The sequence below is a fragment of the Leuciscus leuciscus genome (genome assembly GCF_965113295.1).
Source record: "Leuciscus leuciscus genome assembly, chromosome: 24".
Classification (NCBI taxonomy): Eukaryota; Metazoa; Chordata; class Actinopteri; order Cypriniformes; family Leuciscidae; genus Leuciscus; species Leuciscus leuciscus.
The window spans coordinates 5472103-5486535 of record NC_138723.1 but is presented as its reverse complement, the minus strand read 5'-3'; the positions used below and the strand labels follow the sequence as shown (position 1 = coordinate 5486535).

At 41.8% G+C, this 14433-nt stretch overlaps 2 protein-coding genes across 2 annotated transcripts in view; both read left to right on the top strand.

Annotated features, from left to right (window-relative positions):
• Nucleotides 1-6635, top strand: part of ror2 (receptor tyrosine kinase-like orphan receptor 2) — a 90323-nt gene extending 83688 nt beyond the window's left edge. The window contains exons 5-9 of the mRNA XM_082156847.1: nucleotides 243-364; nucleotides 930-1232; nucleotides 1684-1941; nucleotides 2024-2229; nucleotides 3023-6635. Coding sequence (XP_082012973.1) covers nucleotides 243-364; nucleotides 930-1232; nucleotides 1684-1941; nucleotides 2024-2229; nucleotides 3023-4438 — 2305 coding nt within the window. The 3' untranslated portion in view covers nucleotides 4439-6635. The remainder of the gene's footprint in view (nucleotides 1-242; nucleotides 365-929; nucleotides 1233-1683; nucleotides 1942-2023; nucleotides 2230-3022) is intronic.
• Nucleotides 6636-8115: 1480 nt separating this feature from the next.
• Nucleotides 8116-13347, top strand: nfil3 (nuclear factor, interleukin 3 regulated). Its single transcript, XM_082156860.1, has 2 exons — nucleotides 8116-8286; nucleotides 11567-13347. Exon 2 carries the CDS (start codon nucleotides 11692-11694, stop codon nucleotides 13069-13071), a length of 1380 nt encoding a protein of 459 aa, XP_082012986.1. The 5' UTR covers nucleotides 8116-8286; nucleotides 11567-11691; the 3' UTR covers nucleotides 13072-13347.
• The last annotated feature ends 1086 nt before the right edge of the window (nucleotides 13348-14433 follow it).

Below are 14433 nucleotides of genomic sequence, written 5' to 3'. Positions count from 1 at the left end.
ACATTTTGTCTTAAAGCATATTAAAAACACCACATAGACACATAAACAACATATAAAAGCTTGATTTTCACCACAGGGGGACTTTAAATTGTCATAATCACATGGTATTGTAATGTGGTGTCCCGAGTCTTATTCTACAATGTACCGCTTTATTAGTTGAGTTGCCTTACTAGATATCAGCTGTGTGGCGTTCAGGCAAGCTTTCATCTCGGTCATCATCACTGTCTGTCATTTTCTTCTAGAAAGCATGAGACGGGCTTCTGCCAGCCGTACCGAGGCATTGCGTGCGCTCGCTTCATTGGAAACAGGAGCATCTACGTGGAGTCTCTGCAGATGCAGGGAGAAAGTGAAAACCGCATCACTGGTGAGCAGTTTAGCACACATCATGATCAAAAACTGACATTGCGAAATTTAGTGAAAAAGTGAAAAAATACAGGAAGTTTCACTAGATGACTTGGAAAGAATGAATCATTCCAGAAACTGGTTCATTTGTGAAAATTCAGTTATTAATTTTGTCTTGTGGATTTTATGTAAACATCTGTTATGTAAAATAGTTTATTCAGGACAGTCCAAAAAAATATATTATTAGCGTCTTGCATATTCTACAAGGGGAATGTAAACTTTCGAGCAGAACCGTACATGTGCTGCTGGTTTCAGAGTGAAGGCTGTATGTTCATTTACACATGCAGCTCCCAGCGGGATTCACTGCCGATGAACCAGGCCGTTCTGAGACTCTGAAACACTGAATCATGAACCACCTGAGTGTAAATGACATGCTTCACTCTGAAACCGCTAACACATACACATATATACACATATACTTTATTAAATAAAGACAATCGCACTAAGCCACATCCCAATGTCAATTTTAATCCTATATATCATGCATTCTGCTTCTATGATTCTTCATCATTCCTGTTGTTCTCCAGCGGCCTTCACGATGATCGGCACCTCGACCCAGCTCTCAGACCAGTGCTCTGAGTTTGCCATCCCATCGTTCTGCTATTACGTCTTCCCGTTATGCGAGGAGGGCAGCCGAGGTCCGCGCCGGCGCCAGCTCTGCCGGGACGAATGCGAGGCTCTGGAGAACGACCTGTGTAATGCGGAGTACACCATCGCACGCTCCAACCCTCTGATCCTCATGCAGCTGGAGCTGCCCGTGTGTAACCTGCTCCCCCACCCCGGCTCTCCTGACGCGGCCAGCTGCCTCCGCATCGGCCTGCCGCCCCAATGTAGGTCATCACCACTCAATTACACAACACAAGAAGGGGTTGTCATTCAGAGCCAGGGAAAACACAATAATAGCATGAGATCTAATGTAACTGGCCTCAAAGAGCAGCAATTAAAGCGAGAGGGCCCTCTTGTGGTGCGTCTAAAATTTCGGTAACACTTTACTTTATGTACTTACCATAGTAATAACAGTAAATTATGCATAATTACATGCAACTAACCCTCAACCAAATCCTAATCCTACCCTAACCCTATAGTATGTAGTTGCTTATGATTACTCTGTACTTAAATAGATATAATTACATTGTAACAATGACACCTTCAAATAAAGTGTAACCAAAAAGGTTGTATTAGTCTATAACTCACAAATTAATATATATTTCAATGACTCTGATGTACATTTGCTCAATGTTCTGAGAGAAAATACCTACTAATTTTCAATCCTTGTTAAAGATTCACCCCCAAATCACAGCTGTTATAATGGAAGTGGCGCCAACTACAAAGGCACGGTGAGTGTCACGAAATCAGGCTACCAGTGCCAGCCCTGGAGTGCACAGTATCCACACAGTCATCACCTGACGCCTGTCGAGTACCCTGAGCTCAGAGGAGGACACAACTTCTGCAGGAACCCCGGGGGGCAAATGGAGAGCCCTTGGTGTTTCACGTTGGACCCGAATGTTAAAGCGGACGTCTGTGACATCCAGCCCTGCAGTGAGTTGAACACCTCAACCTCATGACGGAAAATTCAATGAATTCAAGCGATATTAAACATTTTGTTTCCCATCTTTCCCAGATCCTCCGGAGCAAATGAAAAAGGAGATACTGTACATCTTGATCCCCAGTATAGCCACCCCTCTTATTATTGCCTGCTTATTCTTCTTGATCTGCATGTGCCGCAACAAACAGAAGGAGTCTGTTGACAGCCCTGCTCGCCGACAGCTGTCCGCCTCACCGAGCCAAGAGATGGAGCTGCCGCTACTCAATCAGCACAAGCAGCAGGTAATCTTCCAGCATTCGAGACGTTGAACGTCTTAACCCTCTTAATGTATTCAGAATCTGCAAACGATCCCGAACGTAAGCTCACATGTCAGTAATAACTTCATATGTTTTCAACTAAAATCATATTGTATCTGATCAATAACTTGTCGTTTATGAGTGAATGCACAAAAAATGGCAAAGTTTTGAATGTTAGCCTTTTATCAATTAAAATTTGAATTGAATATCATGTGACATTTATACGAACATAATCTGAGAATTAGCAGTATTAACTCAATGGATTAAATCAATTAAATCAGTATTACATCAATGGATTTAAATAAATGTATAAACTTTATAAAAACCTACATATTCATTTTCTAACAAAATGTCAATATTATCCTGAAATGTTTTCATACTGAATATATTTATTTTACTTGCATAAACTTTCACTTTCAAAAAAATAATAATTTTTTATGCTGCAATGGTCAAAAGACGTGTAGATTCATGTTTATTAACAAAATTAAGTCCCAAAAGAGTGTGTGAGATATGGGAAAGGGGCTAAATATTTTACAAACACTCATAGATGTATAAAAAACGTTGTTATATTCCTTAAAAAAACTCTTTAAATAAAAAACTCTTTAAAAAATGTAAGGTTGTGTATTTTGATCAAGTTTGGTTCCAGTATTAAAACCAAAAGTCCTGTATCTGAATGCTTTGAGGAACGATGTGCCAGAATTTTTATTACATCTTGACATTTTGCCTCTTTAGTTGAGCTGAAGCAGACTTGAAATGTCTTGTTTTCTTTTACTTCTAGGCAAAGCTCCGAGAACTCAACCTTTCTGCGGTCCGGTTCATGGAAGAGCTCGGAGAGGACCGTTTCGGAAAGGTCTACAAAGGTCACCTCTACGGCACAGCTCCAGGTGAACAGACTCAGGTGGTGGCTATAAAGACGGTGAAAGACAAGGACGAGGGCCCTCTCCGGGAAGAGTTCCGGCACGAGGCCATGCTCCGGTCCCGCCTGCAACACCCCAACATCGTGTGCCTGCTGGGAGTGATCACTAAAGAGCAGCCCATGAGCATGATCTTCAGCTACTCAGGCCAAGGCGACCTCCATGAGTTCCTGGTCATGCGATCCCCTCACTCCGATGTCGGCAGCTCTGACGACGACAAGACGGTCAAATCCACCCTGGAGCAGGCAGACTTCCTACACATCGTCACACAGATCGCCGCCGGGATGGAGTACCTCTCCAGCCACCACGTGGTCCACAAGGATCTGGCTGCTCGAAACATCCTGGTGTGTGATAAGCTCAATGTCAAGATCCTGGACCTCGGGCTGTTCAGAGAGGTCTACTCCGCCGACTACTACAAGCTGATGGGCGCTAATCCCTTCCCAATCCGCTGGATGTCCCCGGAAGCCATACTATACGGGAAGTTGTCCACGGATTCGGACATCTGGGCTTACGGCGTGGTGTTATGGGAGATATTTAGCTACGGCCTTCAGCCATACTGCGGCTACTCCAACCAGGACGTGATTGAGATGGTCCGCAACAGACAAGTGCTGTCCTGCCCCGATGACTGTCCAGCCTGGATTTACACACTGATGTTAGAGTGCTGGAATGAGTTCCCCGCACGAAGGCCTCGCTTCAAAGACATTCACGCTCGATTGCGCACCTGGGAGAGCTTGTCCAACTACAACAGCTCGGCTCAGACCTCAGGAGCGAGCAACACCACCCAAACCAGCTCCCTCAGCACAAGCCCCGTCAGCAACATAAGCAATGCCCGTTACGTTAGTCCCAAAAAGTCTCTGTTTCCTCAACCTCAGTTTGTGTCCATGAAGGGCCAGATGCGCCCAATGGTGCCGCCCCAACTCTACATCCCAGTCAATGGCTACCAGCCGATGCCGGCGTACCCGTACCTGCAGAACTTCTACCCCATGCAGATCCCGGTGCAGATCCCCCCCCCCCAGCAGCTGATGGTGGCCAAGGCCGGGTCGCACCACAGCGGCAGCGGCTCCACCAGCACCGGGTACGTCACCACGGCCCCCTCCAACGGGTCCGGCACCGAGAGGGCCCTCATGAATGAAGACCTGAAGGCCACAGAGGAGGATTTCGCTGACGGGGCGTCTCAAAGCGGTCTGCACAACGAGGACCTCTCTGTTCCCGAGACCGAGCTCCTGGGGGACAACGACAGCACGCAGACTGAGCGCAACGCCATCAGTTCAGAAGCATAGACTATCTGTTACAGTAGATGAGAAGAGACATTCTCTGCAATGTCATTTTTCTACTTTTTTTATCAGTTGTACAGGTTTAAAAAGTGAAGGGAAACCGGTGAATGACACATGGACGTGGTGTTATTCATGGGTTTATCAGCAGACACTGATGGATGGACACGTCATGCTGTTGGAGATATTTTTATAAGAGATTTCAGATGCAGTTTTTTAGTCTATGAAGAAGATGCTTTGCTTTGGGTTCGGTAGCAGACGTGACACGGCAATGGATCTCGTTGGTTTGGGCGTTTTAATCACATTGTTGCAAAGCTATGCAGAAGAATGCATGTTCTTACTGTTGCTGTGCAACTTGAAACACCATTTCAGCTGTTTTTGTGGGTACCATTCATTAATGCAACCACGTCATAGTTGGCAGTGTCATCGAGAACAAGACTTTGATTATTTTACTTATTTTAGCTCCACAGGATCAAATGGATTTGTTGAGGTCATTGATGTGCATCATGGATCACGATATTGGACTATATAAGATGTGGATGTGCAAAGACAAGCCATTTGTCCTGTTTTTTTTAGAAGTTGCTTTTATAAAACATTGAATTCCTGTTGTAAAGATTTGTAATTTATGCCATTGATTCTCTTGAAGATACAGTATGTAACTGGTTTGTAATATTCCGTGTCTCCTTTTTTTAAGCAGGTTTTGTTTAACCAGTAGTATTACTTTAAAGTCATACCAACCAGAAACTTTCTTTCTACCCAGATGTTATTAACAAATATATATTAACCATATATTTTGTTCATCCAGGCACGTGGAGAATCCAATAAAGTAATACATAATATGATATTACTTGTGGGGTTTTCCTCAATTTTGATATTGTAATTAAAACAGCACAATCATTTATTTTACATGGCTCATGATATGTACTAGTGAGAGTTGTGTGCAGGTTCATGTTAACCAATGACTGTAAAGTAGGTGTTTTTATCTCATGCCACTTCCCAAGAAAGGCGGGACCAAAATAATAACTGATATATCCTCCACTTTTTGGCACACAAACTGCAAATAATTGACCCTTGCATAACGAACCAGATTTCCCCTGCTGAGATGTCATCGGGTACTTGTTGCTCCACGCATGATGAACTGAGTTGCATCAGTAATGCACGGGATGCCTACCAACTTCACGCTTCGCCGAGCCTCCGCGCAAACAACGCGACGCGACGGAAAAGAGAGTTCACGCCTGACGAGCAGAAAGACACGAATTACTGGCTCAAGCGGAACCGTAATAACGAAGCAGCGAAGAGGTCTCGCCAGCGCAAGAGGATGGAGGAACATCTTCTGGAGACTCGTGCCGTCGAGCTTCAACGGGAAAATGACAAATTAAAGGCGGCACTCTCTGCCGTTCATCTCCAAAATCCCCCAGTGGACGCTGCTTTCGGGTTCCCCATCGGACTGCCCCGTGACGGCTATCCGCTCAGTTTACCCGCTCCTACAACTGCGTTGCCATTGCGTAGTCTGCCGCATTGCCAGTTCCCTGCGTGCTGCGGATCAATATGTCTTCAAACTAATCATTTTAGTTCGGCTTTCGATTTGAGCGCTGCCTATAATACTACGAAACCGCCGCGCATCAGTTTATTGGATGGTTATTATCCAATGGGCAGGTACAGTAACGGGACAAATGCATGCACCAACGCGGCTTATATGAGGAACAGAAGTTTTGCGAATGGGAATGACTGTGCTCAAACGATGCTTGGGCTGCCAGACTACAGGAGCGCACTGGTCAACCTGTCGCGCACGCCTCGCTGTTATAATCCTAAAAGCTCGCCATCTGAAATGGCACAGAATTGCGCGCGCCAGGCTGGACCGATCGGAGCCGCGCAAACACGTGCTGTTGAACGAACCTGCCCAAAACAAGCGAGCAAACAGTCAGTTCTGCTTCCACACAAACTGCGATACAAAGGTGGTAACGCAAGGTTTGCGTCCACGTGCTTTTCACCCTAATGGAAACTAAGCAAAGCAAGACCATGCGTTCGTGCTATATTTTCCTCATTACAAATGTGTTCCTGACTGTAATAAAAAAAAAAGATCGTCATTTTTTATTGCATTTGTCTAATTGGTCACTTTTAAATCAAGAGAAAATCACTCACCTTGCACTGTGAATCTTTAGTTATAATACCTCTTAAATAAAAGGTGTTGTTTCTGCACAAGTGAGTGCTTTGGTATGTGTTATGCTTTGAACATTGCTATATTAACATCAAACCTTTTGCAACTTACAAAAAAAAGAAGAAGAATTAAATATATATTTTAAATGTTTTAATGAATATAATGAGCATTTGCTTGGTTTAGGCTTATGTGTGTACTTTTTGTAGGAATCTTTCTGAATGTACATTCTCCAACCTGTGTGTTTCCACTGGATGGCGCAGTCGCACACATCTTATTTAATGTAGGTCATCTCGGGCGCCACGTTGTGCAACTCCTTTAGTTTTAGGTTACGTAACACATTCACACCTGTTATATCATATCGACCATTAGACAACCATAAATTATAGAATGACATGCTATAATAAATATATCAAACTAGTTTTATTTGTTAGGAAAAAGCATACGATGGAAAGTGAGTTTTGTGATGTAAGTGGGAACTGGTTGAACTCTAGAGTGGCTGTGTCCTTTAAACGATGTAATAATGATGCATAACACCTTTATGTAAGTCTGTTTAAACGGTATCCATTCGACTGTGAACTTTTCTGTTAATACCACTAGCTGGCTTCATTTCTTTCAAACAGAAGAGGTGCTGATGTTTCTCTTAACAACTGCTTACACGTAATTAAAATTAGACATAATAATTAGAATAATTGCTATATAACTAGGGATTGTTTATTTCTATATCAAGATTTATAATTATAATAATACTAGTTATACTACTAGCAGTAATTATGATAATAATAACAGGCTAATGGTAAATGAGTTATAGACATGGTTTGATAATGTTTGGCACGCAGAGATTCATGACTAGATATTCTAAATCTGGTTGCCGGTTTGAGAAAATGCTTTTAGAAAGTTTCATTGTGAGCACTTCATATAAGAAGAGACTTTTTAAAGGTGTTCCTCTTATGTAGCCCCGCCCCTTTTTCTGTATTTCCACAGTATGAAGGTAAGATCTTACGGATTTATGAATGAACGCCTAGTTGTAAAATCGAACCTGCTCTACTGGTATTAGTTATGATATCCGCTTCAAACATTACAATGCTCATGCATGATAACTTTCGTTAACTCATAATAAGTAAATACACTCTTCAACGATGCCATAGAAAAACACAGTGCTAACTTACCACAAAAACAGAAGTTCAAACACACAGATCTAAAGATGTGCACTAACCACATCAGATAATATTTCTAAACTGCTGCTAAACCCAATGTCCCCAAATTACAGAATGACTTCTGACTGCTTCATAATGAAAACAGCATCTAGTATAGTGAGTTTTTTGATTGGTGAGAATAAAACCTTCTGGTTAAATGATGATTCTCCAGCGCATAAGGTTTATATCACGGTTCATATTGTTATGGAGTCATTATTGCATATGTGCGCTAGAGGAGCGATTGATTGGCTGAAATCGGAAGATGCTGCGTTTGGATTGGTCGCTCGATGTGCCAGTCAAAGCACGCTGCCAATGCGCTTCAGTGGTGACCTACTAACACAGATCCATGAGGCAGCAATCACTCCGCCAGGAAAACGCGCAGGAGAAACACAACTATCATTTCCAGATGGGATTTTTATGACTGCTACTGAAGCTTTGAATGTTTTCATATAGGCCTACATTATTTATCCCGGACCTCCGTCTAACTGGACCCTGGCTTATTAGAGGTACTGCTTTCTTCTTTTACAGTGAGGATGTATGAACGGATAGGGCTCGTTTAGGGGGTTTCAGCCAGTAGCCGGTGTTTATGACTGTAACAGATGAATACAGTAAAGCAACTTTAACGTGGCTTATTTGCAATATGTGCGCCATACTTATTTTTCGCTCAACATCATATCAATGCAGACGAATTTTAGTGTTCAACGTTATAATTACCCATGTATTTGTGCCGCTCATAATCATTACTAGTATGGGCTTTGATATTTCTGAGAGATTTGGAGACGGGATGGCACAAGTGACCCAGTATTCATGTGGGTGTATCAAGCTCTCAGGTCAGCACATAAGACACTGACACGTTGTGCAAGTTCATTTAATACAGTTTAAACAAATAAGATGTTACATAGAGATGATTGGTGGATTTAATATTTTGCACTCATACTGTCTGAAATTAAAATCGCTTTAATAGTAAATATTAATACGTGCATAAATTAAATGTCGCTCCGCTTGTCCGCGTTCATTGTGTAATAGTGACTGATACTCTTACAGTCCTTGCATAATAACGGAAGCTGGGACATTTCTGAAAGAAAAAAAAAACACCGCAACGGCACGACATCACAATCGAGCTGTTGTTTAATGCTCATATATTTCTTGACAATCTGTACAAATCTATATCTTTGAATCCTATCGCTAGGGTTAATGTTTCACGCGCACAGATTTGACTGTCCCGAGTGTGTCTGTCGGGATGGGGTGAATGTGCATTAAAGGCCTGTCAAATAATAACACAACAGGGGTAACCTACCTATGATGTGTGCTCCATATTAAACCCGGTTTAAGTGTCACTCCACGCCAGATAACTTTATTATAGCCCATCTCTTTATTATTCCAGGAATCCCAAAACCAGAACACTCACCCACAATGTATTCTCGGTTTGACTTAGAGAAATAATTTCTTGCCATAAACCATTATAGTATAAGAATACAAGCCATTTTCCGTGTTTTGTGGAGTTGAGAGATGTTTCGACTGCATTTTTCTGTATGAATGAATTAGTCTGTGATCAGCCACGTGTGTGTGTGTGTGTGTGTGTGTGTGTGTGTGTGTGTGTGTGTGTGTGTGTGTGTGTGTGTGTGTGTGTGTGTGTGTGTGTGTGATGCTCGCATTCCTTTGTTCCCTGCTCGATCTGCGCCTGTACTGGAGCCTGAGTTCAGCCTGGCTCTAACTCTCTTATAGTGCTGTGATCAACCGCAGTGCTGGTTACCACGGAAAACTTTACAGTTTATGTCCACAGCCCGCGTTAGATGATGTAACTCCAGCTGTTTGATCTGCACGGTAAAGGTCATTGTCAGATCCGGTCTTCAAATTCGTCTCCTGCAACGCTGTGAATATATAATAATAATATACCGGCCTCTATGTGAACGTACTACTTCGAAAGGGTTTCCGTATTTTAATTCAATCACAGCCACATTAAAAAAGCCTTTGAAAGCGTGAGTGGCATTACTTTGAGCACGACCCGCCTCAAAATGATGACATAATGGGGCAGAGCATAATTTTAATAAGCACGTTTCGCCTTGCATAATATCAACATGTAAAATTATTTTCCTGTGCTTTTTAAAATAGAAACACTGTACATTCTTACTTTTCTCATGTTTCAAAGAAGTCAACTCATTAACTAAAACTAAAACCATTTAAAAAAAAAAAACTTTTGTCACTTGAAATGAAATGGAATAAATAAATGAATGGAAGAAAAAAATAGAACCATAAAAAAAAAGTGTGACTTGAAATAAAATGAAATATAAATACATGCAAAAATAAATAAAAAATACATAAACTTATTTGGCTGACATTGCCAAGGCAACATTTCTCATTTTCATTTAATAAAGTTGATGTAGCCTCCAAAAAATAAAAATAAATAAAATTTGAAATAATAATTAATAAAACTATAAACACAGTTTTTAGACGAATAAAAAAGACAAAAACACAGCAAAATTACTAAAACTTTAACTAAAATTAAAATGAACACAATTAAAAACTAATTATATAGCATCTCAGTGATACTAAAATAACACTGCTTTGGTCAGTGACTTTAATTGTGTTGTGTACTTGGGCGTCGCTAAAAATAATATTTCCTTATGATAATATTTCAGCAATCTTATCCTGTCTGTTCTCTGTTTATGATCAGAACTAGCGATGCCAGACCACAAACGAATCTCTCTTTTGATCTGATCAGTGTCAAACGGGTTTGCAAATCATCTGAAACTGTTGGAGATTCATTCAGACAGTTCACTCACATATGCAGCAATTTCTCACGCCATAAAGGATTATTTATAAAACAGAAAACAGAAAGCGTGCTGGATGAGGTGGATATTTACCTACAATCTATTATAGGGAACAAAACTTGCAAATGTTTTCATCCGATAAGCAGATCTTTATTCCTCGTGCAGATATCACTCTGTATTGCAGGTAAAGACAATTTAGGCCCTGTTTACTCCTGGTATTAAGATGCGTCTGGTCGATCAGATCTCAGATGGATGACACTAATACAGGTGTAAACAGGGTCTAAAACGCTTTGAGCTTGTCCACTTATGACCACTTCCAGAGGTACTTGAAAACGCATTTGACCGGATTTCTTTCATACTGTAAACACTCATGTGGTCGAATGTGTTCAAACAGCCACTAAAGACCGTCTTTATCTCCATCTCCGTCTACTGGCCTAACGCGTGAACATTATGGGAAACGCTCTAGCCAGACAGGACTTAAACTTTGACTGTTGGAGACCCAAGTTTGGTTTGAAGATGAAAAACATACCAAGCACAATGTTCTCTCAATCATTCCTGATTTCTAACACACACACACTCAGCGCTCAGCGTAATCTTACAGCTGACCGAACAGAAACTAAAGCTGATGTTGTGTTTCTCCGTCGTCTCTTAGTGCGTTTATATGTAAATTGCGCAAGCTTATTTAGTCCATTAGATCGAAAGATCTGTAAAAACCCATACATTTACCCGCCCATAGACCCTCCCCTCGAAGAAATCAGGACAGAAGTGGTTGAAAGTGGACAAAAGAGACGAATTAAAACACCAGGTGTAAAAGGGAAATATGTCTCCCTCGTCCACTTGTGATCCGATCGACCAAACGCATCTTAATACCAGGAGTAAACAGGGCCTTATATCCATAGCAGTATCAAAAAAAGTCTGTAGACACTTTTGTGATGAGGTGGGGTTCCTGATAAAAGGCTTGAAACGCTCCTGACCATATTAATGATGATGTGTATCTGTTTTTTTATCTCCCCAGATCCATAAAAAAGATTCTCTGGAACTGACTTCACATAGAGGAACACACATGACTTCTAAAGCACGTGGTCTACGATGAGATGTTTACTTAAAACCGGAGTCAACTAATGAGCTTACGCAGTCTTGATGATAACCCTGTGTAATATGCAAGCCATTAAGAAGGAGCCCTACGGTGGAGACGATGCCCTGGTGCTGGCAGTGGCTTTGCAAGGGACAGACCGGGACCTGATTAACCACAAGTTGTCCACAATGCCCTTTAAGACCAAGTCCAACACCTGTCGCAGAAAACGCGAGTTCATACCAGATGAGAAGAAAGACAACATGTACTGGGAGAGAAGGCGCAAGAACAACGAAGCAGCCAAGCGCTCGCGAGAAAAGCGCAGACTCAACGATATGGTTCTGGAGAACAAGCTCATGGCCCTCGGGGAAGAGAACGCATCGCTGAAATCCGAGCTTCTGTCTCTTAAACTCAGGTTTGGTCTAGTGAGCTCAGCAGCTTATGCTCAGGAGGTGCAGAACATCTCCAGCTCCACTGCTGCGCTCTACCAGGACTTTATCCCAGCCAGTGCCAGCAATGGTTCCTACCCGGGTGAACTGGAACCGGCACGCTTGACCAGCAGCTGCATATCAGTCATCAAGCACTCACCTCACAGCGCCTCGTCCGATAGATCCAACTCAAGCACAGTGACCCAAGGGAGCCCACTTATAAATATCTCCAGAACCCCTGACAGCATCAAACAGGAACCCCTGGAAGCCGGCAGATACGCCAAAGACAGGGCCAGTCCTTATGAACTGTACAGGAACTACCTTAGCAGCCCTTTCCCCGGGAGCTTCTCCCAGCCATCTCCATTCTTGCAAATCACCAGATCCTCCAGCAATTCGCCACGAACATCTGATGGCGATGACGGGGCCGTGAGCAAGTCCTCGGACGGAGAGGACGAACAGCAGGTCCCGAAGGGTCCCGTTCCACCCAGGGCGGATTCACAGAGTGTGATTGTGTCGACCCTTAAAGTGCCAGATACCAGTGCCTCAGCTTTGCCCCACAAGTTGAGGATCAAAGCCCGGGCCATCCAGATCAAAGTGGAGGCTATCGACCCCGACTATGAATCATCTGGCAAGGCCTCCTTTCCCATCGACATGTCTGCAAGTGGATGCTACCAAATGAGTCAGTACACTACGCCTGAGTACATCCAGTCATCTCTCAGCCCGATGTCCTTCCAGGTGACCAATGTTCAGGACTGGAGTCACCAGCCGAAGGACTGGCACAATGATCACCAGGAGGAACCGACTGGCTGCAAACACCGGCACTGTCCAGACTCTCCCAGACCTAACAAACTCATCGTCGACCTTGAAAACGACTCGTACGCCAACTCCGAATCTGAGAACTTGTACTTGAAACAGGGCATTGCCGATCTGTCGGCAGAGGTGGCCTCCTTGAAAAGACTGATTACAAAGGGGTCTGTAATCGAGTTCACAAAAAGCACTACCGAAATTGACTCGTTATGAAAAGGACGTTTCTGAAACGGAGTTCTTTCTATTTGCACAACGCCTGTTTTCCACTGTGTTCGCTACTGCACTGTGCGGTCGTTATGGTTTCAAGAAGCTGCACTTCATTGAGAAGAATGGTGTTTTGTGCACTTACTGTTGTAGTTTGGCGTGTCTTCTTGATGACTCCATTTGTAGCCCAAAAGCCAAAGATTGGGCTACTGTTAATGTTAACTTCTCGAAATGTATTGTACATTGTATGTTCTCTTTTGTTTACAATAAATGCAAGCACTGAAATACTTGTCTCTTTTCCCCTTTTCTCGCTCACCTAGGAAACTATATCAACTTTGTCATTGCAGCTTTAAAAGAACATTTACTATGGAATATTTAGTTTATTTGTGGTTATAACATTAATAAGCATCATAATTTATAACACATTGAACACCCTGTTATATCCACATAAGTTATAATGTATTCTAGTTCCTGTAATTATGATGTGTTACTAGGCTCATAATCTACACAATATCTTATATCTTTTTAATTATTATCAAGGTACAAATACAAAGTCTTCTCATAAACATCCAAAAAGCTTCATAAATTGGTCATAATATTTATAAGTGGTCTTTGACTGCTTTAAGTAAAGTAATATAAGTTAAGTTTTCTTTTAAACATCCATAATATGAATGGATTATATGACACATTTACAGTATTTATTGTAATATCAGCACAACCATATTGCATTGTTTTCAGTGAACTTAAACTACTGTAGCTCACAATGAAATAGCCTCACAGGAAACACTCAAATGTGAATAACTAATATTATGCAGATCTTAAAATAATCCATCATAACCTAGGTGGATATAATGTTCATTGTGTAATAAATCATCACACTCTCAAAAGTAAGTATTATAATGTATTTCATCTGTTGTTACAAATATTCATGAGATGATATATTCTAAACATGTATAAAGCATAGAGCATGCACTAATACCCTTTAAATGCATTATCAATACAGGCTTCATAGTAAGTGTTACCTAAATGTTTTCAGCATATGATATAATTTTGATATTATAAAAAAAGGAAAATCGATTTCCTGTTTGATTATAGCGAACTAATGAGCTCAGACCATTTTCAGTATATAATCATCAGTAATGCTTGTGTTTGTGGTGGTGGTTTTAAACTGGTTTTGCATCAGGAAACTAAACTTATTTTGGACACATGCTGAAACAACACATTGATTGGTAGTCCAGTCATTTTATGAAAAAAGGTTGAACAAATTGCAACAGAAGCAAACTCAACTGATTTTGTATCCTCAATATGTCCTGAGTAAGGAAAAAAAAAAGCCCCGAAGAATCCCATTAGGGGAAAGTTTCGAAAAAGACC

Coding starts and splice junctions, on each gene's coding strand:
- nfil3 (XM_082156860.1), top strand. CDS start 11,692: ATGATAACCCTGTGTAATATGCAAGCCATTAAGAAGGAGCCCTACGGT.